The 27,804-nt window shown below is 32.6% G+C and overlaps 3 protein-coding genes and 1 pseudogene across 3 annotated transcripts; 1 reads left to right on the top strand and 3 right to left on the bottom strand.

Moving 5' to 3' along the window:
- Positions 1–397: 397 nt before the first annotated feature.
- LOC114401583 (putative Myb family transcription factor At1g14600) lies at positions 398–3,995 on the bottom strand. The gene is made up of 5 exons (XM_028364136.1): positions 3,621–3,995; positions 2,938–3,014; positions 1,550–1,656; positions 1,144–1,228; positions 398–753 (listed from the first exon to the last, which is right to left on the bottom strand). Exons 1-5 carry the CDS (start codon positions 3,742–3,744, stop codon positions 505–507), a joined length of 642 nt encoding a protein of 213 aa, XP_028219937.1. The 5' UTR covers positions 3,745–3,995; the 3' UTR covers positions 398–504.
- A 5,130-nt stretch (positions 3,996–9,125) lies between these two features.
- LOC114401575 lies at positions 9,126–11,066 on the top strand (annotated as a pseudogene).
- Positions 11,067–11,127: 61 nt separating this feature from the next.
- LOC114401569 (DExH-box ATP-dependent RNA helicase DExH6-like) lies at positions 11,128–19,550 on the bottom strand. Its single transcript, XM_028364113.1, has 14 exons — positions 19,325–19,550; positions 18,933–19,023; positions 18,469–18,781; positions 17,581–17,655; positions 17,290–17,334; positions 16,773–16,863; positions 16,588–16,646; positions 15,984–16,133; positions 15,271–15,323; positions 14,894–14,927; positions 14,666–14,755; positions 13,579–14,583; positions 11,703–12,788; positions 11,128–11,598 (listed from the first exon to the last, which is right to left on the bottom strand). The coding sequence occupies exons 1-14, from the start codon at positions 19,458–19,460 to the stop codon at positions 11,338–11,340; spliced, it is 3,489 nt and encodes a 1,162-aa protein (XP_028219914.1). The 5' UTR covers positions 19,461–19,550; the 3' UTR covers positions 11,128–11,337.
- A 2,753-nt stretch (positions 19,551–22,303) lies between these two features.
- On the bottom strand, positions 22,304–26,516 carry LOC114401564 (WD repeat-containing protein 26 homolog). Its single transcript, XM_028364100.1, has 5 exons — positions 26,347–26,516; positions 24,845–25,731; positions 24,320–24,421; positions 23,373–24,002; positions 22,304–22,671 (listed from the first exon to the last, which is right to left on the bottom strand). The coding sequence occupies exons 2-5, from the start codon at positions 25,616–25,618 to the stop codon at positions 22,465–22,467; spliced, it is 1,713 nt and encodes a 570-aa protein (XP_028219901.1). The 5' UTR covers positions 25,619–25,731; positions 26,347–26,516; the 3' UTR covers positions 22,304–22,464.
- Positions 26,517–27,804: the final 1,288 nt, after the last annotated feature.

Below are 27,804 nucleotides of genomic sequence, written 5' to 3'. Positions count from 1 at the left end.
AATCTGCGTGTGAAAACTCCTACAAAGGAATTATGCATTTATCTTTAAGAATAAGACATGTGTGAATAGTTCTTTAAAAAAAAAAAAAAGACGTGTGAATAGATTCATATGATCATGATGGTGCTGAGTTGTTTACAGTAAAGATGCATAATATGATTGAAAAGATGCATAATATGATATTTCATTTATAAACTTTGTGCAAGTGATCAATCATCATCAGGAAGAAGAAAATTGCTCCAGTTACGGTTTCTACTGTGATTGTGTAGACCTTGGGTATAGCTTATACCTATTACATATATATGAATATACTTTTTTTCCGATAAAAACAAAAAACAGAAAAAAGAAAGAGAACCATTTATTACTGCTAACAAGCCTAACACTGTAATAAAGAATACAATAATTAGCTAACTAATAATTATAAGTCTTTGCCTAAAAAGTTAACATGTAATTATAGTGTTGCGCACGTGTAAGTAAATAAAAAGAATTACTAATTAATAAACATATTCAGATTGTTAGATCTAAGTTTATGTAATTGTTTGCAAAAGACGGCGTAGAAGAACTGGAATCAACGACGGAATGATTAGCAGCTGCAGCTGCAGTCGATGACGAAAAACGCATTATCTCTTTGCTATTCTCACTTTGCATCATGGAAATTAGAGGCATGCTAAAGGAGATCAATGATAGATCAGCAAAATTTTCTTCTTCATTTGACATATCATCACTAAGCAAGAGTACTGCACTTGACTGTGGTTCCTGCAAGGTTCCAGTATATATATATATGAATTATCATGTATGTAATGAATATGAACATCTATTGTGCGTCTTTAGTTTTTTTTTTTTTTAAAATAAAAATGTTAAATTTAATACACTGTATTAAAATTAGTCTTATATTTTTACGTTGGGACTAAAATTTTATGTGCCAAGCGAAAAACATTCTGCCTGCCCTATATAGCTACCAATTTGAAGTAAACTAAGTTTTTAATTTAAAATTTTGTGCCACGCATGGAATATAAACTAATAAATGCACATTTTCTGAAACATTGCTTGATGCTTTTACAGCATAAGATGATCATTGATCAATGAAAAGTCCCAAAAAAATAAGGAGACGCCAAGTGATATCAATATTAGTTAAAATAGTCGTACCTGGTTTAGATCATAATCAGTTTCTTGACTGGTTTGTGAAAGCCCATCTTTGTAGTCTAACAAATGAAGTTCCCGCTTGAAATTCCTGTTTTCATATTTTCATAAAATCATAGTCATAAAGCAGTTCTTATATATATTTAAAAAAATCTTAAAAGTTGTTCCCAGCTTCCTATTGAAGCCTTGTAACATATACAAATGACATTTTTTTTGTATTGGCTGAAGACTAAAATTTATGTTAAAAGTTAAAAATAGAAAATTAGTATCGGACACCATGCCAATATTTACTTTGAATAGCTAGTTCAGAACAAGAAAATTGTCCAAATCCTACAAAGAATATTTTGACAATACTCATAACTAAGCTAAGACATCTTAACCGAAAATCCTTTGAAAATCAGTAATGGGTTACCTTTCGGTTGGACAAATATTGGAGCATATTTTGAAATCTTTTGCCTTTCCTTCCAGCAACTGATCCACTGGTGCAACAATGGCATGTCCTTTCATGTTTCTGTACATCTAACAAAACCCAAAATTTCTCTTGGATGGATGTAGGAAAACTCAATCATGAATTAATTATACTAATTCAAAAATTAATTTATATAATATAGAAGAAAGGAAATCAATATATAATATGCACGTAAATAACATTATAATTCCCCAGCAGTAGCTAGTCTTGTGTTTGATCTCAATAAAAAATATTTTTTTAAAGGATTTCGATCTGTTTAATTTCTCACTTCTCAAATAATTAACAAGATAATGTATATATAGAAACCAAATTAAACACACATAACTAGCCAGCCTAATGTCTCTGATCGAGCTTATCAAGATAGCTAGTGAGGCTGCTTGATTATTATATTTATGTCTTTAATTAGGTAACTAAGTATGACTTGAATATTGGAACACACATTGTGCGTTTTGTTGTCAAGACGAGAAAGAGAGAATTGAATTTGACAACTTTATAAGACTGCATATTTGGCTGTTTTGATATATTAATTGTTACGCGATGAAACAAAATTTTTCTTCTATAATTTACCAGAGACGGGAATGAAGGGAGAGGAATTCATCTCTTTTCTTTATATATTCCTTTTCGTAGATATGAACCTAACCTAGATATATAGTTGTATATCAAAATTTTTATTGCTACGTATATATTTATCTTGCACATGTATAATATAAAACACGTTTTAAAATTGCACAGCAAAAAGTACTAGTTTGCCTAAAGATAGATATTTAACTTTTGAGTTATTTAAATTTTAATTACATAAATTAAATAGGGTGAATTAATATTGCATAATTTTGGTTTACCTGATGGTGAATTGGTGATCAACGTAGGTATATTTATAAACAGCGTAATACTAGCTATATATATAGTGCACTGTGCAGTGACTTATCATCTTTTCCATCAATTATGATCTTTTAGAAAGTAGGCTCTATCTGCTCAAATATTTATTGTTTTGTTTTTCAGAAATATATAATTGAAGTAACGGGCAATGTATTAGGTCTAAGTTATTTATTGTCCCATTTAATATAAACTAAAGGAAGAGAGATGCGACCTTAGGACTAAAAAAAGGAGAGCTAATCTATAAGCACAAGTAGGACAATATATCATATCAGGAATGTTTTTCATATATGAATATTTTTAGATCTATTTTACTTTTCAAAGAAAAGAAATTGATGCCTAATTCGCTACTATTGATATATATTAATATTGCACCTTCCATCATATCATGTTGAGATTTCATTGGAAAATTAAAAAAAAAAAACAAAACAAAGACCACATGGGTGAACTGTATATACCTGAAGATGGCTTTTGATGTGAGCGATCCTCAGTCCTTTCACACGCATCTGCTGCAAAATTCGCTTTGGAGTTGCCTCTGCAAAACCATTTTGCTGTATTTTTATTTGCAGTTCCCAATTCAGTGATTTACAAAAAGTTCCTTCCCACCTTAATTTGATTTTTGATGTTTCAGGCGCACACACACTCACGAGAGAGAGAGAAGAAAGACATGATACGAGAAGTAAACATATCTATGTTGTATTTTGCACACAAAAATTCTGATACGGGCTATGAGATAAATCATATTGCAAGCACAAACTAATTTTCCTCTTCTCAGATATCTTCTCCCGGTGTGAGGTTATGGAATAAGAATTAGAAGACATGCAAAATCAAATTAAAGAAATCTAGAAATGAAACTCAGACATGCAAAAAAGTCAGTCAACAAATTAAGCACCAAGTTAAGGAGTACTCAAGGACAATTTTAAGGTAGTAAGATTGGATTAGAAGAAATCAAATTGGAAGAATTTGATCGAAAGCATCAACACTGGACTCCTTCGTTCAAACGGTGACTTTTCTATCTAACATATGCTTTCATTAACTGATTTTGGGATGTTTAATATCCTATGGGATGTTATATATTTTGAAATCAAAATTTTGGGATGTTATATATTTCTCTACATGAAGAAAATTAAATTACACTTACTGTGTGATCCACCTAGACTTTGAATAGCTTCAACAAAGTGTTGATGAAGTTCAGGTGTCCACCGCAGGCGTGGAAGTTCAGATTTGTTGTACTTTCTTACACTGCTTCTCTCAGAATTTTTCATTTTTCTGTGCTTCACAATTGTGACGTACAACTAGTGAATTACCTCAACGCAAATAATAAGACTGGTCTCACATGCATACACAATATTTCAATATGAATGCTGCAGCAACCTCCAAAAGTCCAAGGCCAATGACTTTTCAAGAAATTGAATTAAATGGATTCTTAAAAGCTGAAGCGTATATTGCACATAATTTATTTTTTTTTTGTCTATTTTTCAAAGAAAACAAAATCGCTTTTCTTCTCCAATTGATCATTCCATTTAAAATTGACAGTACAAGAGATGGAATGTGCTTTAAAAAGATGATATTTGTTGGATTCGATCGACCAATGGCTCGTTTCACGGTTTCTATTTAATATAGGAAAGAACAAATTAAATATTCTCAAAGAATTGATTAAAAATTATGAATTTAAATATAATATACTAACAATCTAATTATGAATTTTCAATTAATTAAAAATTCTTATTTTTATAATAATTAATTTAAAATCATTTTTAACGGTTGACGTACAGTATAAAAAAATTACGTTAACAATGTGTTAAAATTAAACTAAAAAGGTATCAACTACATATAGTCCTTTTTAATGTAACTCTATCATAGTTTTTAATAAAATTTATTTATTTTTAAATTTTAGTATCCTTAAAATATTCGTTAATATTTTTTGGTAGGTTCATCATTTCTTTTTTGGGTAGGTAAATACTCGTTAATATGTTTCTTTGCATAGCATTATTGGTCCAAAAAATACTAGCTAGCATTCACCGACAGCAATTGTTCCTTTCACATTTCTTTATTTATAGTTTTCAAAACATATGACTTGAAAAACAAAAATCAATTATGTAAATAAGAAAGCTAAGCATATGTAGATCTTATTATCTGAATGAAGACACGCGTTAATTAAGATAAATGAGACTTAAAAGTACTGTATTTATTTTTCAACACAAATTAATTAGGATATTCATATTGATTTTCTTTTATGCTAAGATTTCTTTTACAAATTTAAACCTTAATAAATTTCTTTTTTAATTTTTATTTCATCTCAACTCATCTATTTACATTATTCTAGCTAATTTTAAATTTTGAAAAGACTTAAAATCTATTTTAATTAATGCAATATTATTTTGATAAAAATTTATAAATATGTTATTATACTTAATTAATGTTGTTTAAAAAAATAAAATACCAATTAAAATGATAAAAAGAGCTTTTATTTGATTGAATAGTTAATTAAAAGTAAAAAATATTGATTTGGTTGAATATAGATCAATTTTTTAGGATACATATGCCACATAATAAAAAATACATAATTGCATAATTTTTAATAAAGACACGAATTCATGTTATAGGCTAATTGTCAGGAGTTGTTCAATTAGTTGAGTAAAGATGTGAGTTATTGTAAATTTTTTAATACTTTTTTATTTTCACAAATAAAAAAAATGTTATAAGTTGATTTTTACCCTCCTTTGTTTGATTTTACTAAAAAAAATGAAAAGGCGAGAAGAGTTATATTATTTGAGCATCTAAAAACATTTTTTAGATTCATGTTATATGTTATAACTTTTTTATTTATTCAGAAAAAAAGTTATACTATTTGAGCATCTAAAAATGACATATATGTCATATATACCGCATACATTTACTATATTTATTTTTCTCTTGGTTTTAATGTTTTTTTTTTCATCCACGTATAATAAATTAACAAGCACATCTCAAATCAAAAGGTACATCATTTTATTCCCCAAATGGAAATATAAGATGTTGCTTGGTGTGCGAATTACATACCATGCTTTCCTTAACTTGTCTCCATCAAAATAATCAAAAGGGGATAACCCATTGTATCTTCACAAAATTTTCAGTATATTACTAAAGTGCTGCCAAACTTGGATGAATTTCGTCTTACATTCATTTTCTTTCTAATTTTATAACACACATACCAAAAAAGTATGCACAAGAAGAAAAACAATCACAATATTAATCCATTAAGTATTTACAGTGTCAAAACAAATACAAAGGCTATGGCTGTTGTTCACGGCTTACGCTGTCCCAATGTTAGGTGGTCTATATGATTGGCCAAGTCGTATCAATGTCATGTTTCATGATCGACCGATATAACATTTTCTTTCTATTTAATTAATAATACAACATGTTCTCATGAAAAGAGAATTTAATTTAGTACTTAATATATAGTGTTTGATTAGCATCCGCCCCAAAACAAATTAAATAAAAAAGAACATTTTTTGTCAAAAAAAAAAAGAACATTTAAATTGTGTATTATGCTATAATATATGCACGATACACATTTTAAAATGATTTTGCCAAAAGAGAAGTTATAAATAACTTATAGTTGTTAATAGAGGGAGAAAAAATGTCTTCAAATCTTCAATTCCCTTTGGCCAATCAATTTCATGTCAATAATAGACGGTGCCTACTTTTGGACCCATCTGTATGTCTTCCTTATGCCGTGTTCAACACTACTCTTTCCTCAAAATTCAAACATCATGGAAAGAGAATCTAGAACTACAATTAAGAATTTCCTTAAAAAGGTTTATGATATATATATATATGCGACCAAGTTCCTCTGGACCTCTGTCCATGGCATAATATGGACCGTCATAGATCACCATGCACACACGTGGTTTTATATTCCCACGATGCTTTAAATATCCCTTTGATTAATCTCAAGGTGGTCCCGGTTCAACGTACAATTCCATGCACGTAAATCGTAGAAAATAGTGCATGCAAGAGAAAGTACGTTTTCTTCATTCACACTACTACTGGTGTTCCATAATGCTTTTAGTAATATTTACGGTTTTCTTAAGTTCATGTCCAAACGAAAATCAGCTAAACAATCAACACGAACGAATCAATAGAATAATGGAAGTTTCCCTTTGCTTATTCGGTTGAGAATTTAAATTAACAAAAATAGTATGAATTTTGTTAAACGACAGCGTGTGGGCGTTGTGTACTACCACGTACGCACACGGACTTTCCTTGCTGCTCAGTCAAATGGAATTTTAATCCTCAAATCTGAAAGCCATTATTTGATTTTGTGTTTCTTATGGCTCCATTTCCGCGAACCCTACCATGAGCTAGCAAGTAAACATTTTTCAACTTCCTCATCAAACTGCTTCAATTCCATGAATATTTCGTTTAATTTGTACTGTCGTGAATAAATTGCAGAACCATTAATATTACAATATTAATTGATAGCTAGTCAAAATTTTGAAATCATGTTATGAAGGTTCGGAAAAAAAATTATAAAATTGAGTAAATCACAGGCGAAAATCATTTCATATTCCCAGCTTCTCTGACATATAGCGTGTGAATGTTAGAATGGAAAATAGGTAAGATGTGGTTTGAGATATAACACAAATGATATGGGTCATCATCATCAATTAATGTTTTGACTTATGCATGTACTTCCTTCGGCATTGCATAGATTTCTACCATCGATCGCTTTCGGTCCAGCAAGGTTAACTTTTAATTCAAGGCCCTTAGTTTAGGGAACGTAAAGAGGGATATATAACTTATCATTCCATGGTTCCATATATATTAGAGTAGTTTACCAAAACAATATAAAGTAGTCGGTCATTATTGTCGTAATTCGTTATGTGTAGTGGTCCTAAATGTGATTATTAAAATTGCACTCTTCACTCTTATCTTATATATCAAGTATTTTTCACATGCACCAACTGATATGGTAAAGTTGAATCCAATAATCTTCAATTAAAAATGTAGATTCAGGAATGATTAGGTGGATTATTAGGTCCTTATGAATAGTTTCAAATTGTATATCCGCGTCTTCTGTTTTTGTTTTGGGGGTTAGAATTAGAAGAAGGCATCATTTTATGTAAAGCTTCTTGTTGACTCATGTTTTGATACTCGTGGCAATAAACTTTATATCTAATTAAAACCCTAAACAAAGACGATATAACATCGATCTTACACCGATCAAGCACGTCGTTGATTTGTGTTCTGGAACTTTCTTCAGCTCCAAGACACGGCCAATGGGGAATTGGAGTTGGTTCGATCCTTCATCTTTCTTTGTTCTATGTTGTTTGTTTGTCTTATGTTCTTTTAAATACGACTGCATGCATCTATTTTTTTCAATTGGTTTTATACTCTTACTAGCTAATTGTTGTCCAATAATTAAAAAAAAATAGAGTTTAACTTATAATTCATGTGAAAGTTATTATATTATCAACTAAAAATAATTATTATAAAAGTTATTAAACTTATAATTCATAAAAATTTATGATTAAATGATTGTGGAAATTAAAAAACTATGCTATTATTATATATTTTATCATTCATTATAATAAAAAACTAACAGTTTTTTTAACAAATAAAAAACAAACAGTTGATATTAATAATTAATTATTCCAAATTTCAACTTTGTTTGTATCATTAGGATTTTTGCATTGAAATATTGTTCCTTTAATGCTTCATGAGGTATGAATCTTACCGTCTTGTCTCTGTTCGAATGAGTTAAAAAATAAAATTATGATTAGATATCTTTAAATTTCTGATAAATGATAAAATTTTATTTTGGGTCTTCAATAATTTTTTTTGTTATGTTAAATTTTTAATATATTAAGATTTTTTTGTTGTTTTAAGTTTTTTTTTCTTCAATTAAGTAATGATATATCACTATCATAATATTAATGATTTTGATGGTTGGCACATCATCATTTAATCGATGATAAAAATTTAAAATAAAAATTTTAATAGACTTAAATAAAAAAATAAATATAAAAAACTCAGCATACAATTCAATTTTTTTATTAAGAACCTCAAATATAAATTATTTATAAATTATTTTTCATCTCAAGTCTTAAACAACATGAAACTTTTTTTATATTCTGGAACAATAATGCATTTCTACGATAATTTAAATACAACTTTTCTTATATGCTGTGCTGTAAAAAAATTTATACGGGTAGAATATGTGGGCAGAAAAGCTTAACCCAATTCACTATCTCTATCTCCAACGTAAAATATATTTTTATCCTTCTAAGAATTTTTAAATTAGGTTTTAGTTTTTTATAATACTTTTTTTTCTATTTTATTCTTTTTAATTTACAAATACTTCATTTTTAGTTTTCAAAATACTTTTATTGTACTGTCATTAAATATGAATTATAACCACTTCAAAAATCAAAGTAAAATATTTTTAAATTAAAAATTTAAAATAGAATATTTTTTTAAGAAAAAAGCTAAAACTAAATTTAGAGAATTTTAGAAGGACTATAAAGTAAAACATATTTTATCCTATACAAAATATCTCCAAATTTTAATTCTTTTTCCTTGCACCCGGTTTTTTTCATCTTTACGTGTTCGAAATTGAGGTTGAGTGAGCATTTCAGTTTCTTTCTCTGTTACCGCCATGCAAAGAGGCGGAGCAACGTTATCGGAGGTTTACCAAAGCGCGAAGAAGCGACACGCGACGACCTCGAGCGCGTGGAACGGTCGGAGCAGTCCTCCTCCGATCTCTCGTTGGCCGTGAAAAACGACATCACTCAGATCCAATCCCTCTGCGGCTCCGTCGCTGCCAAATCCCAATGCGATCTCTGGAAGAGGTTAATAATCAACATTATCAAATTCACTACTCGAAATTCCGGATGATGGAAGCGAAAGAGAGAGCGGAACTTCTGGGACGAGCTGTGTGTCATTGTTGGCTTTCACATTTTGGTTTAGTGATTCACTGTTTCATTGGCTTTGCTAACTTGCATGTTGCAGAATGGGGATTCAAGTCATGTTTTGAGAATTTATATATGATGAGGAGCTGGAAAATGCTAATGCAGTTGGGGAAGCCATCCTCTCTACAATACATGGACAAAGGGACCGCTTGAAGGTATATCTTCCCTTCTGCCTTCTGTCATCAACACTTTAGGTAGAAGATATAAGGTTGGTCCAGTGATTGGGGAAGGAAGAAGAGAAGGGGGAGAGGTTGCAGGTTTGAATCCACCAATTGACATTTCTAACCAAACTAACATTTTTCAATCCAAAAAAAGAAAAAATCAAACCTTTAGGTTTAGCTTTTATGTCATCACTTTTCTGTTGAGAATGGTGGATCATATATGATAGAGAGAGGGAGAAGGAAAGGGAAGGGTCCTTGATTTCGAGGACAAGATGCCTCCTTACTACACTAATTATTTTTACTCAAATTCATCTTGCCTGATTTATTTATTCACTCATGTTTATATAGAGATAACAAGTTTCTCCTAACCGAATTGATTCTCCACTAACAACAGCTTTCATATTCCACTAACACTACTAACAACCTATAATAGAATTTGGCATTATCCTGAGACATAACCACTGCTAGTGCTTCCTGCATATAATACACAAAATCAACGAGATATGCAGGTCTGGTAGTGCTCCTCTTGGGCCTGCCTTCTTGGGCTGTTGCATCTCCTTCCTGGACTGCTGCATCTACTTCAGCATGGTCCTGATTTCTATCAATATATTATATCTATTTTATGTTGGGGGTTGGGGGGTTAATGGTTTCTTTTTCCTGAAAATGTATATGGTGATTGCTTAAATAGTTAGGTTTCAGAATCTGAGCATTTATAAAATGACAATTTAATGGTTCTGGTGTGATATCTCAGCTTCCTGTCTCTCTGATGTTCTTTTTATTCTATTTTGGTCTGTTCCATAATAGACATCTTAACTGAAATAATTCTTGCCACTATTCACTCTTAAAATTCTCGAGTACATTCCACATATAACAGATCATTTTTTAAAATAATTAATTTAGTAATAATTAGCAGTCTATCGATATCACTTTGTGTTGTTGCTGATATAACTTTTTTTATTTTATTCATATCTTGGTGCAGAGTGCTCATAGGAAAGCATTGGATGTCCTCAACACAGTTGGGATATCAAACTCTGTTTTGAGGCTAATTGAAAGACGTAACCGCGGTGATCAATGGATCAAATATGCAGGGAAGCTATTGACCATCATTTTCTTAATTGCTTTTGTTTTGTGGAGACATTAACACGGCCAGTTGTTCAAAAGTTCCAGTGTGGAAAGTATATAAAATTAGATTTTGGGTCTATCAGGCTGACCAGCAGAGCAATTTTTCCAGAATAAAAATCTTGACTTGTGACATGACAGAAAGATGCTCATAAATCTCATGTTATCGTTGACGCTCTAAATATTATATTATGATCAGCTCAAAGCCTACAGCACATAGATTTCATTCCTCTTCTGATTTTATAATATGAGATTTCATTAACTATTCTACATTCTACTCTTCATATTAAACGTTCACACTTAAATGATCCCTCAATTGTGTCCAGAATCTATCATCTCATCTCACCGCGCACACACCTGGAAGTTGTGGCACAAACATCTGCTGACCAAGAACAAGAAGGCATTGTTTGCACAATGAACAAAAAGGCAATCTTCTGACTGGAAATTTTCACTGTCAGGATTTTGTTCTCTATATAAGCTGAACGCAAGTTTAACTTTCACTGTTAGGATTTGTATTCTATATAAGCTTCTTTCAAAACTGAGCATACAATCAACTTCCGTTTAGACCATTATGGTGAGAAAGCAGGGTCAGGTTTGGGGATGATCCCACTTGAACTTCCTATGCTTTGAAATGAGGCCCAGAGTTTTGGCGCCCGTCGTAATTTAAAAGCTCTGCAAGGGATCCTTTTGGTCTCTTACCAAAACGCCTAGTACCTGTTGCTGGCTTGCCCAAAGACGTTGCGTTTACCATAGTGGTTAGTGTGTCCACACCTTCTAACATTGCTGACACACCAATGCACCCATCACATGACAGAATACAAGCTATAGCATGCACAGATGCCGCCATGATGGGAGGAAGTGTATTCCTTGGATGTGTGACCTAAAAATGTAAACCAATGTGTCAAGAATAACAGGAAGGACATGGATAAATCACAAAAGTGAAAGGTACAAGAAAAACTAAACAAGTAAAATTTGGTTATTTACTTTGTATAAAATTGCTGCTGATAATCGCTCTCTCAAGCAGTATAGCTGAGCAACATCAATTGCTGTTGAACGAAAATAAAGCCAACGGTCCATGATTACTTTAACCATATTATCAGGAGAAGACATCAACTTATCCTCACGGCCTCCACTGGACTCGGCATCAAACTCCATCCCATCTTCACTTCCAGCTTCATCTTCACTACCTACTGCATCATCCACATCCCCCTCGTCATTTTCTTCTGCTGGAGCAACGGCAATCTCAGTTGAAAGCAGCAAAAGTGGAAGTGGTCCAACAACTGTGCAGTTCCTTATGTTCATACCCCCGTCACCGCGAGTAATCTCATCGTACACAATTAAAGTGTTATCTAAATTTTTCTTGAATGACAACTTAAAATTTGTGGAATGATTGTGCAGGCGAACTTTATCTCCACTTGTTGTTTCAACTATAACCCTTTTTCCACCTTTATTTGTTAGAAATCTCCCAACCCTTGGATACAAACCTGCTACCAAAACCGCATGGAGCACACCAGGGTCATGTGTATTGACACTGTAACCTGACACGTCTTCATGAATAAACCCAATTCGAATTAATTCTGCTTGGAGTTGCCTGCGCATGCCTGATAACATATTCATGGCGCTTGAAGACACAAAATACTGAGAACAAAACCGTGCTTCTAGACCCATTTTCTTTGCATTATTCCAGCATTCAAATGCAGCCAATACGGCAAACTGATCACTACAACCCCCATATAAAGAAGCAAGCTCAGATTTGGCAGCTGAAGCTCTCTTCTTTTCTTCAGGTAACATTGGAAGTGTAAATGGATCTCTATAATCAGATGCGCATGCAAGAGTTAAAGCTGGATCAAGGCAGTTCATCAATATAGCAAAAAAAAGCATCCTGCATATTAATGGGTGAACAGGAAGAGAACCAAGCTTCTCCCCTAGATGGGTGAGTTTTTCATCATTTGAAAATGCCCCAATATCTTGAAGAACTAAAATAGCATTGCATATGGACTCAAAAACTGGAGGATCTAATGTCTTGCGTAGAAATTCTTCTACTTTGCAACTTGGATCAAGCAACTTTACCTGTCACATGAGAGAGAGTAAGAACCAAATCTAACATGAGGGGGAAATTATTGTCTTGTTTCATCACTTTCATTATCATATAGAATCAGTCCATTGATACCCTGCGTATATCCCCCAAAAAAACACATTAACACCCTGCTGGTTTTTTATTGCATAGAATAAGAAATTGCATTATGAGGGTGTTTGTCTACTTTCAAAACTAATTTAAATTACATGATAATACAAAAAAAAATTGATACAAGATGAAACTGGTAACACAAACCTATATAAAAATAAAATAGTTCAAAATTAAGTTCAGTGTGGTTTAAAAATTATTCAAACTGATTCTAATATCAGAAATAACGAGTTAGTGTACTTATTGACCTTCAGATAAATGAGCGGAACTGCTTTATCTAATCTGACAAGTAACAACCAAATCATATATGATGCAGAGGAGAATTGTTCTTAAAGCTTGAGACGTATCTTTTCAACCTTAGGCACCAAATATCATAGACACCAATTTCATCAAACAATGCAATAAGGCCCTTCCCTATTTGCTCTTCCCAAAACCTGACAAGAAAGTTGTTTCCTTTGCACAAACCAATAATCAACCACATTACACAGCATCACGCAAATTAGTTCATCAAAAATTAAAAGTTTGATTTTAGCATTACAAAGTAATTAACTTTTGCCATTTTCTAACTTTTAACATTTACACTCTAATGGGATACTAGAGAACGCTTTTACCATTTGAATAGAGTATATAATAAGCACCAAGATTCTGAGTCACCAATCAGGAAAGATCAAATACCTGCAGACAAAGCTCCTCAATAGGCATTCTCCTAATTTCCGGAATCTGAAAATCTGGCAAGGAAGCTGCTCGAGTCCTTGAATATAGATGATAGCATATACCAGGTTGACAACGGCCAGCACGTCCCTCTCGCTGCTTAGCACTTGCTTTTGAAATCCAAGATGACTGAAGAGTTGACACATTGTTATAAGGATCATAACTTTTTTCCTTCATTCGTCCGGTGTCTATGACATACACTATATCATCAATGGTGATAGCTGTTTCAGCAATATTGGTAGATAGTACAATTTTGCGACAACCATGAGGTGGGCGCCTAAAAACCTTCTTTTGTTCCATGCTTGGAACCATTGAATGCAGTGATATGAGCATAAACATTGAGGAATTCTTGAAAAAAGGTGATGCAAGCAATCTCTCACGTGTTCTATTTATATCATCCCATCCCGGTAGAAAAACAAGGATCCCTCCATCTGTTGAATCAATACATATTTTTCTTATCAGCTGCTCTATCAAAACATCATCAACAAGTTCTGGGTTGACTGTTGCCAGGTATTTATCAAGTAATTTCTTCTCTTCTATGGAGTTGGAAAAATCATTATCCATGTGCTTCTTCAATATTTCGGCTGCTTCTGGTTGGTTTTCCCTTTCAGCAATCTCCAATGCAGTCATTCCATCTTTGGCCCTTAAATGCCAATCTGCCCCACAAGATAAGAGCATGCACATATCACCCACTCTACCTTTTCCAGCAAACACCATTAATGGAGTAAGGCCAGTTAAAGAATGTTGGTAATTAAATAGATCTGGGGTTCCTTCCGAAGAAACCAATTCTAACAGCAGGTCCCACTCATCATTAGACCAAGCCAAATTAATAGCTTCATCAATGGAAAGCTTCTCTTCTTCACTTAGCTCACAAGTGTTTTTTGGAATACTACATGCGGTACTATCAAGATGATTATCAGGCCTGGATTTTACAATAGAAAGTACATCCTCCAAATAGAAAGTTTTGACCTGAAGAAAGGTTGGGTAGACAATGGTCGTAAGTAACATGTGACAGTATTAGCTAATTTACAATCTACTACTATATAGGTACCGGATATGTGAAGCCCGGAACATGGATGATTGGGCAGCCCCCAAAATATTGAGAAAATCTAGCAGCATCAATGGTAGCACTCATTAATATCTGTAATATTAGAGCACCAGTAGGTTAAAAATATTGGTTAAAAATGGAAAATAACATAATTATAAATTAAATAAGCACTTGACAGGAGATTGAGAAATAGAGACAAAAAAATACAAAATGTAATAAGTTTGAACTGACCAGACATAGGTGAGGATATAAAGGGAGCATGTCTCTGCATATAAGTTACCAAAAATCAGAGATATTAGTCCAAAAACCAGACAAACCTCTTACGCAAGTAATCTTATGTATAATATTTCTTCTTTGGGAGGGATGATTAAATATAACAGGAAGTTATTACCACATACTTGAGGTTAAAAAAAAAAGAGGCATTTGCACTCATCAAGGACCAACTCAACTCTACCCAAAAAGCTTATGCTATTAGGTGCAAAATATCTTGAGCAAGCTTAACCTACAGCTCAATGTTCTCCTCACTTATGCAACAGGCATTTATACATTTGTATTTAACTATACCACACTAGAGAGTAAAGGCCAATAGATTCCTTTCAATGGTATACCTGATGATTGCCAACATGAAGTCTGAGTATCGATCCCTTTCATGAATTTCATCCTGAACAAAAAATGAATGTCACCTTAGTTTGCAATGCATACTGTCCAAGGAAAGGATGCACAGGATATGCTTCACAATGCCAAGGCATACTTTCGAAGGAAAGTATATGCAGGATATGCCTCATATGCCAAGATTCATGAAGAGGGAATATATGAAGACATTTGTATTCACTTCTCAATCATCACACCAAAGTCTCTTAAGAGAATAATAATATGAAAGTTTCAAAGTACACTTCCCCTCAAAGTATTACAAATACCCATATTGCAGGAGAGACCCATCTGAAAACCAATTATTATGTTCTGTTTTCACAGTTTCCTATACAAACTTTTGAAAATAGGAAACAAAGTAAAACAAGTGCTACTTTTGTAATTAAAAGTAAAAAAAAAAAAATATTTTCTGAAACCAAACAGCTCCTAATTTTACAACAGTTTCAAAAAATAATGTCTCTGATTCTAAAAGATTTTCCTAGTCAATTTGAATTTTCAATTAACCAATTTATCTGAGAATTTACTAGTCATACCTAATAACCAATTCTTTTTACCATCCAAATAATTCAAAAAAATAAGGTATAGAATAAGCAAAAACATAAAGTATTTAACAAATATTAAGTACCATAGTTTATGCTCTAGCTGAAGATAAAAAATAATTTACAAGAAGTACCATAATTATGTGAGTGATGCCAGAAATCTCATCCTTCACACGCCCAATCTTTGACGAATGAGAACCTTTGGAAACCAGCACCCTTAATAGCACTCCAGTAGTACATAGCACAATTGATGATTGCCTTCCACCTCTGCTTTCTAACCGTATCTGGATTTTTGGTTTAAAATGTAAGCCACAGAATTATATGCTCATGACATGTAAACCACTAGGAAAACTAGCAATGTGCTACTATAAGAAGCAAGGAAACCAGTGCTTTGGAAGGGACTGGCATAATCAACATAGGATATTGGATGTTGAAGGGCAAAAAGTCATCATTCTATGTAAGAAAGAAAGTGATATGGGAAAATAGAAAAGATATTTTTGGATTGAAGCAATGACAGGAGAAAAATCATGCTTCTTCGTTACTAATGACATCTTATAGATCTCCTCCTCAGTATCAATAAAAACATGGTGTGTTGTGAGAGTGTAACACACGAATGCAAAAAAACAGTGTGAGTGTGATAACAATGCTCAATGTTCAAATAAATATTTCTATACAAAATAAATCCAAATAAAGGATCACAGTACCATTACTACACCAAAGATACATAAACAAAATTACCTTATATCCCACATTTTCTCCAATAGTCTCTCCTCTCTCACTAGCAATTCTCTCAGAAACTAAACATAGAAATGGCAAAAGGAAAGAAATTTCAATCAAGACTAAACAAGGAACATTGCAAGAAACACATTTCAATTAAGACTAAAAAAGGAACATTGATAATTAAGTCCAAAAGAGTTACATGCCTGAAGTTGCAGAGATCCGCCGAGGCTGAGTGCAAACTATTTTACATACCTCTCCCTTACCCCACATATGATCCAAAATAAATTGTGGGACCTGAACCATGTTTAATATAAAATTAAACAGGACAATATAAAAAAAAAAAAAAAAAGAGAGAGAGAGAGAGAAAGATAAGTGTTTTGCATAGCATAGAAAGATTACTAAAAGGCCTTGGTCCATATACAATGATGGAAGTATAGACGAGTAAAACGTGAAACCCAAAATCACAGCATCAAAAAATTATCAGTGTCCACAATTATCAAAGCTTGAGCCAATTATTATATATTGAGGGTAAAAAGAGCAAGTGCATTAATACAAAGATCAAATACGGGTGCAAATTCATATCACAAGCATACATACTAAATGGACCAATTATAAAAATATCAACATACAACCAAAATATGATCATCTTGAAACAGTCACAAACAAATTATATGTAAATATAGCTGTACCATAATAAAGATAAAGCAAAGAATTAGTGACCTGCGTGGTCTTTCCACAACCAGTCTCACCAGATATTAGAACAACCTGCTTTGAAACAAGTGAAAGGAATATTAAGACCAAAACACATACAAAAAATTTAATCTGCAAATTCAATTTAATTGCCATGTTGAAATGCACTAAAACTAAAATCTTACTCAACTATGTTATTTGATATATTTAACATGTCAATGTAAATCATATAAGCTTAATTATAGTGCAATCATCAGCACCCAAGCTACCAAGTAGAAGCATATCCAAAGGCTATTTTGCAAAGCAAAATTTTAAATTAACCTGGTGAGATTCAACAGTTGATGTAATTGAATCCTTGAAAGACGCAATTGGAAGCTTAGATCTCCCTTCAATGATCTGAAGAATGGGAATCAGACGAATAATTCAATAACAAGACTATTATTTTGCAAATTCTATAATACGGCAGAAGAGGAATAATAAGAAAACATCATTCTGATGTGTAGCAAGATTAACAAATTGCTTTCATTCTTTGTACAGACAAATGATTTGCCATACATACAGCAAACAACCACTACATGCCGCTATCCAAGATTGATAACTATGGATCTTCATGAATCATGACAAACATTTATAGGCAATGAATAAAATTCTATAGTATTTGAAGAATAGTTCAGGAATGGCCTATTAATCATAAAAGAGGGAAAGTTGTTCATGGCGATGTGCACAGATGCAGACTATGTAGTATCCAGTATCCACTATTGATAAAAGGTCCACCTCAGGGCATTGCATGGTCTTGGATGGTAATTTGGTCATATGGAGAAGCAAAAAAGCAAAATATTGTTGCAAGGTTAAGTGCTGAGGCAAAATTCCAAGCTATGGACAAAGGGTTTGTGAGTTATTACGGATGAAAATTGTACTTGATGAACTCAAAATAAAATATGAAACTCCAATGAAGTCATGTGACAATAAATCAGCCATTAGCACAGGACACAACCTAATTTGTTTCTCTCTCTCTCTCTCTCTTTATATATATATATATATATACATATATATATATATATAGACACACACACACACACACACTAGCCATTGCACCATTTTATTGCTAGTGAAATAAGACTCAGTTCCCTTATTCTGAAGTCAACTATAACCAACAAAAATCATACATGTAGGTTTCTGAAGTTGAAAGGAGAGGGACAGAAAGTGGACCTGTTTCAAGTTAGAGACATTGTTCATTCTAGAAGTAAGAGCTTCCAATCTCCTAGCAATTTCAGCTTTGGTCATAGAGGGCCTGCTGAAAATATCATCCGGCCTCTGTTTTGTTCTGTCAGTAGCAGTGTCACTATTTTCTCCGACCATCTCCCATGAGTTTCCATCGCCAGGCGGATAATGAGCAAACAAATCACCCAGCACCCACTTTGCCTCTCCAGAAAATGTGAATTGAGGAAGACTTCCAAACCCGTTATCCGTGTCAACCTTCTTTTTCATTTTTTGAACACACACTCTCCTTTCCTTCCCTAGCCTACACAAAAATACATGTCCAATATCAATAATAACACAAATCAAAAGCATTCATTCCATCACCAACTATTCCATTTAAGAATTGTGACAATAATAATTCTTAAAGATTCAACTAAAAGTGCAAATTTACATGTGCTGCCCTTAACACTCACCCGTAACTTTTAGATCTAAACCCCATTTTGAGGGCCATTTGATGCACCAAAGCACGCTCTTGGTTGGACAAATCAGCATCAAACTTGTAGACTGCACAAAAACAATTTTTTTAAGAAAAAAATCAGATTTCATGAATGGATATAAATATGCAATAATCATAATCCTTCCAACTTTGGTTTGCAGTTGGAAATATTATGGCACGCATTCCAATGTAAACTCAATGGATAAAAGTAAAATGAACGCAAAAGCAAGGGTCCTGATCCCTGGCGAAATTATTTTTGCGTCAAACGTGATTTTGCAACCGCAAATCAAACATGCTTAAAGTGGTGTTTTTTGTGCATGACACGGTGAAGAAGAAAGAAAAAAATAAAAAAAGGGGGCACTGAATAACCTTCATCATTGGAAGCTCGGAAGTGTTCTAGAATCTGGGAAATGCGAATCCTGGTGACTTCATCAACGTTGGGGTTTTGACGGAAAAGTGGCTCTCCTTTCTTCTTCTCTCTTTTGTTCTTCGTCGTCGTTTCCATTGAACAAATCCAACTGGGTGCAGCTACTGCTATTGTTTCTGTGTTTTGTTTGCTCTGTTAAATCGTCAATTTTTAAACCTTATACACTTTGCATTGCAACCAGGTTCGTTCGTGTGAATGAAATAAAGATTATCGAAAAATATTAACTCCTTAAAAAAAATTTAAAAAAAACAAAAATAAAAATAACTCCTAAAATATTTGAAAAAAAGTATTATTTATAATAATCATATTCGAATAAAATTATCTTCAATAAAAAAATACATGCATTCTAAAAATAAATTAACTTCTTTAATGATTTATAAATTATATACTAATACTTCCTGTCAAAAAATTATATGTTAATAGTATATAGTATTAGCATTAATATATAATTTTGGGCCGGAAAAAATAACCTTAGTTCATAAAAGAAATAATATAGCGAAAGATTAATATTTAACTGTGGAAAAAAAAAATATTCAAACAAAAAGTTATGCCCTACCTAGTACTTGTGTTTTCTCAGCTGTTCCATTTTTCTGTTTTTGTTTTCCATTTTAGGTAAATGCCTATTTTTTCTTTTTGGAAGCTAGGTAAATGCCTTCTTGTTTATATGTATTTGTTCTTTTTGCAACTATTTTAATTTTTAACTGGAAGTAAACGAGTAAAATGTTTGAAAGACACTACTAATTTACTTAATCTTTGATATTAAGAAGAAAAAAATTAGTTTTAAACTTTGATAGATGTCAAGTAGGACTAAGCAGCGGGCCCAAAATACCACATCCATTTAAACCTGCTGACTGATAATGTTTCGGATGATGGATTATGCGGGTAGTTGAGATGAAAAGAAAGTAGATACTGGCGTGGTAACACCTTGTTACAAGAGAGCAAAACCAAAGAAGTAGTCGTCTTCCTTAGTAGAAGCTCGACTCTGATATCTAAGCATGCAAGTTGTCTTCAGTTAGGAGACAATTACGTCTATGACGAAGGCTTTTTTCAACACTTCCTACACTCTAGTGTTCCTATCCACAACCCCCTTTGACAGAGGAGTAATCTTCAATGGAGGATATGACGGTGGAATAAAGGACATAAAGAAAGGAATGGACCTTTGAGAGACAATAGTAACTTTTAATTTAATATATGATAAATAGTCATTCTTTGTCCGATTGCTAATAAATTCATTTTTGAAAGATGAAAATTCAAATTTTAGTCCTCAAAAATGAAAAAAGTGTGACAAATTTATATATTGACTAAATAGTCATTTTCGTCCTTAAATATGTAGAGCACTAACAAATTTATTTAAGAAAGATAAAAATTCAAATTTTAGTCATCGACAATAAAAAAAGTGCGACAAATTCATCCATATGTTAACTTCTGTTTGTTACCATTAATGAAAAAACTTATGTGACACATAGGAACGAAAATGTCACAAAAATAATTGTCAACATGGCTGCTAAATAAATTGGACCAAAGTGTTACTAAATTTCCATTGGACTAATTTGTCAGACCCCACAATTTGTTTCATTTAAAGGTAAAATATAATTTAATCTTCATCTCTTTTTTCTTCTTTTTTTATCAAGCATAACATTACAATAAACACTTAAAAAATAGGGAAGCAGAGATAAGTTAGAACAAACATAATCATAAAAAGATAAAAATTAAATTATTTTACCCTTAAATGAAATAAAAATTGGGGTCTGACAAATTAGTCCAATGGGAACTCACTGACAATTTGATTTAATAGAAACTTACCGACATTTTGGTTCAATCTATTCAACAATCATGTTAGCAATCAATCATTTTTGTGATATTTTTGTTCCTCAGTGTCAGGTAAGCTCTTTAATTAATGATAACGGACAGAAGTTAACGAATGAATAAATTTGTCGCACTTTTTTCACTTGCGGATGCTAAAATTTGAATTTCCATATTTCAAAAACAAATTTTTCACTACTCTTCACGCTAAGAAACAAAAATAATTATTTACCCTTAAATTTTTTATGTCACTTACTTAGTCGGTTTGTTTGGTTAAGAATGGGTTTCATTTTTCAAAATGGAGATCAAACCGTTGTAATTAAAATAAATCAAATTTTTAACCCGTTCATATCCGAGTATCCAACCGAAACTATCCGTTTTTCATTTTTTAGCTTCAGGCGGTCGGTCCACAATTTTATGCTCACCCCTAATGTCAAGTGATTTTTTCTTTCATTTTTTTAAAGAAATTTGTTCTTTTTTTTTCCCTTTAATTTACAGTAGTATTACTTTTATATTTTCACTTAAAGTTTTAAAAAAAAATCCTTATAATATCGTAGATGTTTGCTAGTTTTACTTTAATTGTTATAACATGTTCATGAAAAGTTATAACCATTCAAGTTCGTTAAAATGCACAAAAGAATTTGAAACTTTTTGTTTGAAGGATAAAATGGTTTAAACCCTCCCGAGTGTTTGTATGGATGCTTATTTTTAGTATCTAACATTCTAACTTTTTCTAAATGTAAAGTAGTGAAAACATAAGAGTATATATCTACTTGTTGCTTTCAATATTTCTTTTAATCAAACTCGGAAATGAGAGTGTGAGAATAAAATCCTCTCTCTAATATAAACAATGGCCAATTTGAGGCTAGGTACTTACAACCCCAAATGCAAACTTGAATCTGAACCAGAAGAGTTCACTTTTACAAATCTCGGAAAACAGAGAACCCAAACTCAGTCATATGGAGTTTTTTCTGTCAGAATTTAGTTGAATTTATGAATTTAGATTTAATTGTCATATTTATCCACCACCCATTGTCTAGAAATCCTCACTAAGGTATTATAGCAAACCCTCGTATGCCAGTGATACTTGTTAAAACAAGACAAAATTCTCATCGCAGTTTGACATTAATGGAAAACGGATTTATTATGAGATATATGAAAAGTCACATGCATGTTTGACATGAATGGTTCACTTGTGGTAATAGTAATGGTATTTACAAAATTGCAATGATAAGAAGAAAGAGAAATCAATTGGAATGAGTTTGTCATGCTAAGTTCCTCAATTGCAGTAATGGATGCCATTGCTGTGAACATTTTGGTACTTGTTGTGCATACAATTTAGGCCCCATACCCTAATTGTCCGGTCATCACTGGCCGAGGCTAACATGTGGGGGTTTGCTGGATTCCAGCTCACACAATTAACAGATCCTGAATGACCAGTCAATGCTTCTATTAGCTCCCCTGAGCTTCTGTGCCATATGTAAACCTACAAAGATACCCAATGCAAGTTTAATAGTCGTCCAAATTTATCCAATAGAATTTACTATCATAAGAGGTTTGGTAACTAGTGCCAATAACATTGCAGGGGTCATACATGCTGTATAGCATTATTGTTTCACATTCAAAAGAAAGAGGCTTAGCGGCTGCTAAATTTCTATCAATGTAAGATACATCTTGTATCTATATTCCTCATGGAAAATCTACTAAACACCACAACTAGAAACTAGTGTGGATTTTCTTTGGTGTTATATTGACAAACTGATGGCCAAGAAGAATACAAAAGGGAACCCCAACTGATTTAACTACGTCCCATATCAAGCAGACTTCCAGCATTATCAATCAAGATGTTCCTAGTTTTATCAAGATAAACTAGAATAATATTGCAGAAGCCCGTAACTCTTGAACATTATAACAATTTGTAGTTCAATTCATTCAAGTCCAGTAAATCAGACCACAAAGAACCATTTCATGGGTCTTTTATGCCAATATTTTAGTGATCCTCGATAGCATGCATCAAGTGCATGTTGAACTTATTTTAACAAATTATTGAGACAGCAATAAAAAATTAGCAAATAAAAAACATTTAACAGAGACATATAAACATCAAGGCTTTCAATTTGCAAATTATAAAAAATTACACTGGCGAATATTTTCCGATTTTGATCAATGATGATTGAAGATTCATACCTGTGAATCCTCACTTCCACTAGCAATAAAAGCTTGCTTAAGGCCACCAAAGCAAGACCTGATAATAAAACGGGCGCGTTTATGACCTTTGTACTTGCCAACAAGCTTAGGATCACCTTCAATGTTCCATAGATGAATTTCTTGGTTCAAAAGATTAACCAACAAGAATTTGTTATCCTTTGATAAAGAAAAGGAGGTTATTGTTTCATACTCTTCAATAAATCTCTCATCCTTTGTTTCTCTATTGAACAACAGTACCACATTGGCTTTACAAATACTTAGAATCTCTTCCCCGTCATCTGTTATTTCCAAATCAGATATCTTAAGGGTTTTTTGTCCTTTCCAAGACTCCACTTCTTTCCCATCTAATTCCCACATGCAAATGCTCTTGTCACTTAAGCCACAGAGTATATATTTCCCACATGGAAACCATGAACAGGAGACTAGACCGGCCCCAGCTTTTTCATAAATTTGGAGGCATTTGCCAGTAGAGACATCCCAACGCCTAATAGCCTCATCCACTCCACATGTGAGGATCTCTTGGTCATTAGGACTCCATGAAACGGAAGAAACAGGCTTCTGGTGACCAGATAATCTATGCTTAACAGACAGTCTACCATTTATGCCAACCTATTTAAACAAAAATTAAAAAGTGAGGCCTAATTTCATAGCATTAAGCTATATTTTATTTGTGTGTGTTAAGAGTGCAATTCTTGTGTCTTGATCAATTGGGTTGGGGGGAGGGGTCTGATATCTGAAGTAAAATATTACAACTAGGATCTGGATTGGTGGTATGATGACAAAATCAAAGCACAAGCTATGAAAACACATTTATCAGCAAATTTTAAAAAAAATAAAATAAAATATATATATATATATATATATATATATATATGAAAGAGAACAGAAGACAAAATGTAAATTCTCAGATCAGTATCAAATATTACCACCCAAATTATTGCAGTTCGATCATTTGATGCTGAAGCTAAATATTTCCCATTATGCGAGAATTGTACAAACCAGACTTCATCATCATGTGCTTCTAATATCTGTTGCAATATTAATAAGAAAATAACATCAGAATATAGATGCCACTCATGCTATAGAAAGTAAAGGCTGGGTGGTCATTGTAAAGAAATAGCAAAAGAATGTACCAACGAAACTGAAGACAAATTCTATACCTTTTCTCATTTTCCTCCCTGGCTTTGGGGGTTGTTTTTTGGAAAGAAATCAGATTATAAATATTAAACCTATGTACAAAATTTACTCTTGAATCCAACTAATGATACATAAATCTCATTTACAAGAAAGGAATTGCATTTTAACAATAATCACATGAGATTCACATCCATTTCCAAGATGCCACAATTTAGCATTCGCAAATCTAGTAAACATAACTTTATAATCAAGAAAAAGTAAAACACAAAAGAAAAGCTAACAAACAGAGTTCTATTAGACACATCATTTCTAACCTGTAATGTACTGGAAGGTATCTGATCTTTTCCACAATGATGATCTGAATATAATGACATCTCCTTATCCAATGAATTATGAAATGGGCATGCCTCATGTTGCAAGATAAGGGCTTGTTCAACTAGATGCTCCAACCTCTTTTCAGGTATCATTACTGTAGGGGGAAGAAGTTTCTGCAATTCCTCCAGAAGCTTTGATCGAGACCTCACCCTTAGAATATCTAGCCTAGGAGATGGTGAAACTAAGCAGGAAGAAAGTTCCCGAATTCTACTATTATTAATGCAAAGTGGAGCAATCTCTGTCCTCAAGGTCTTCAATGCTTCCATGACCTTTTCACCATTTAGAAGTTCAAAGAATTTCTGCTCCAATATTAAGAATGAGGCTGACCTGACCATACTTTCATCTGCCAGACCAATTTTATACAATGTGGCTACACTGTCATCCCAATTTCCATCAAGTATTTGTTGCCTAAACAGATTTACCCCAGGTGATTGTAAAGGTATTCCAGACTCCTCCTCTAGATGTGCTCCACTCTTTCCATAACCAAGAGAGTATAATGCCTTTGCAATTATCCTGACAAATTCCTCTTTCTTTATAACCCCTTTGGAACCAACAACATGTTCGTCCTCTTTGGATAGTAGGGGCTGAGCCATCAAGTCACTGGACAAGCCTCTAACAGGTTCTTTAGAAGAACCGTTAGACAAGCCAACTAATCCTTTAGAGGATAATTTCATTCGCTTCATGGATGGTTCTTCATCTTCCACACCTCCCATGAAAAGTGTGCCCTCAGCCCATATATAATTTCAGCAGCGAGAAAACAACACAAACAACCATACAATTCAACTAAGAAAATGCCTCCGAAAAACCGCAAGCGAAAAAAAATTGTCTGCATAGAAAAACACAAACAACAACAGTAAATACAATAAAACCGAGACCTGAAAAACAGAAAAGCTAAAAACAGCAAACAAATTCCTCAAATTGAAACAACAAATTAACATAAGCTTAGAAAATGTCTGTGTAGAAATTAAAACTGTCTGCATAGAAAGTAACACAAGCTTAATTAACACAAGCAAACAAATTGAAACAACAGATTAAAAAAAATGTATGCATAGAAAACAGAAACCACAACAGTAAGTACAATAAAACTGAGTCCTGAAAAAACAGAAGCTAAAACAGAAAACAGATTTCTCAAATTGAAACAACAACAATAAAAATAATAACAATAATGCAAGAATCCAAGAATAGCTACTTGAAAGCACAATGTTTCTACCAAATTTATAATCATCTACCGAAACAAGAGTGATTGCGTGACGCCTAGCAGATAAAATTGCAAAATAAATAAATAAACAAACAAACTACATATGCATTTTCCGAGGAAACAAACAGAGAAAATTGGAAGAGTAACAGAAATAACATAAGATAGAACAATCGGCATCAGAAGTGGCAGATCCAATAAGTTGAGAAGAAGATAAAGACGGTGATGATCCATCCACCGACTTACCGAACAAGCAAAGGAATGATCCGAACCCAATTTTGAGATGCGATCGTCAGTCGAACACCGCCGATTCCTTCTTCCTTCTTCTTCTGCTTCCACACACTCTTCAGTTACCAACCAAAACCACACACGCTCTAAGTCCCAAACCTTCTCCTTTTCTACTTGTGCTGCAAAGAATGATAACATATATACGTAAAATATAATATTACTATATATTTTTTTTATAACTATGAATATTTGTATTGATTTAGAAATTATTGATTATTTTACTATAGGGAAAATAAGTTATACAATGATAAATTTATTGATTTTTAATGATAAAATACAGTTATTTTGTACTGAGATTACATAACCAGTATATTAATATATATGTTGTCCGGAATGAATTTGAGGGTCTTGAATTCAAGTTAATGAAAAAATAAATGTTGATTAGTGAAATATAATTAGCCAAACTTATGGGATAAAAATTAATAATTAATAAAATTGACAAATAATTGGCACTTATAACATTTTACACCCAATTCTACTTGATTTCTGTTTTTTTTTTTCTTTTTCTTTTTCTAGTCTTCTCTTTTATAGCTTTCCCTTGTGTTTGGTGAAATGACAATCACTACCCTTAGCTAGATAAACTCTTGTATGGTTTGGTAATTGGTATATACCTTGCTTGTTTCTTAAATCATCACGCGTTTCCCTTCCCAGTTCTCTTTCCATACGGAACTAACTTCATTTCATTTCAGTATTATAATCTTCCTGCTGTGTCTAAACAATGGGAAAACGTAACTGGGATAATTAAGGCACGTTTAGTCGTACGTGTATCATGTATATATGTATCTATATTCAGTAAAGAGGATCAGAATCGTGGACATTTTAAATTATTGAGTCATGGTCATGTCAGACATTTCCACTGACTTAAATAACTAGTTATAATAAAATGGATATTCTAAAGGTTTACTAATTTACATTACATTAACTTTTTTTAAAAATATATATATATATATATATATATATATATATATATATATTTAATCTATAACATAGTTTATAACTCTATAATAACAATATTAATCAGCATAACCTCATTCGTTTTTTACACTTTTTTTTTACTCATTTTACGTCAATATAGTTCATATAAACTCGTCCGCTGATCATTTACAAGAAAAGTAACAACTGCGCAGATAGGTTAGGTTGGATGCAATACAAACAGTAAGGTGGCATTCATTATAACCAATGAAATTGATTTCTTTACAGCACACATTTCATGAAATTGATTTACATAACTTTTATAAATAAGTCAGTAATTTCCAAGCATACACTTCATAGATCTGATCTAATTCATCAAACTAGATCAAATTGGCTCAATTCTCTTCGGACTAAATTGAAGAACCAGACCCAGTCTTATGTATAGACGGTTCATGTTGGACCCATTTTGTCAAGTCTATGCATCTCTTAAAATTTCTCACTTGT

The sequence above is a fragment of the Glycine soja genome, chromosome 2, assembly GCF_004193775.1.
Source record: "Glycine soja cultivar W05 chromosome 2, ASM419377v2, whole genome shotgun sequence".
NCBI classification, from domain to species: Eukaryota; Viridiplantae; Streptophyta; class Magnoliopsida; order Fabales; family Fabaceae; genus Glycine; species Glycine soja.
This window is presented reverse-complemented; position numbering and strand designations above follow the sequence as displayed.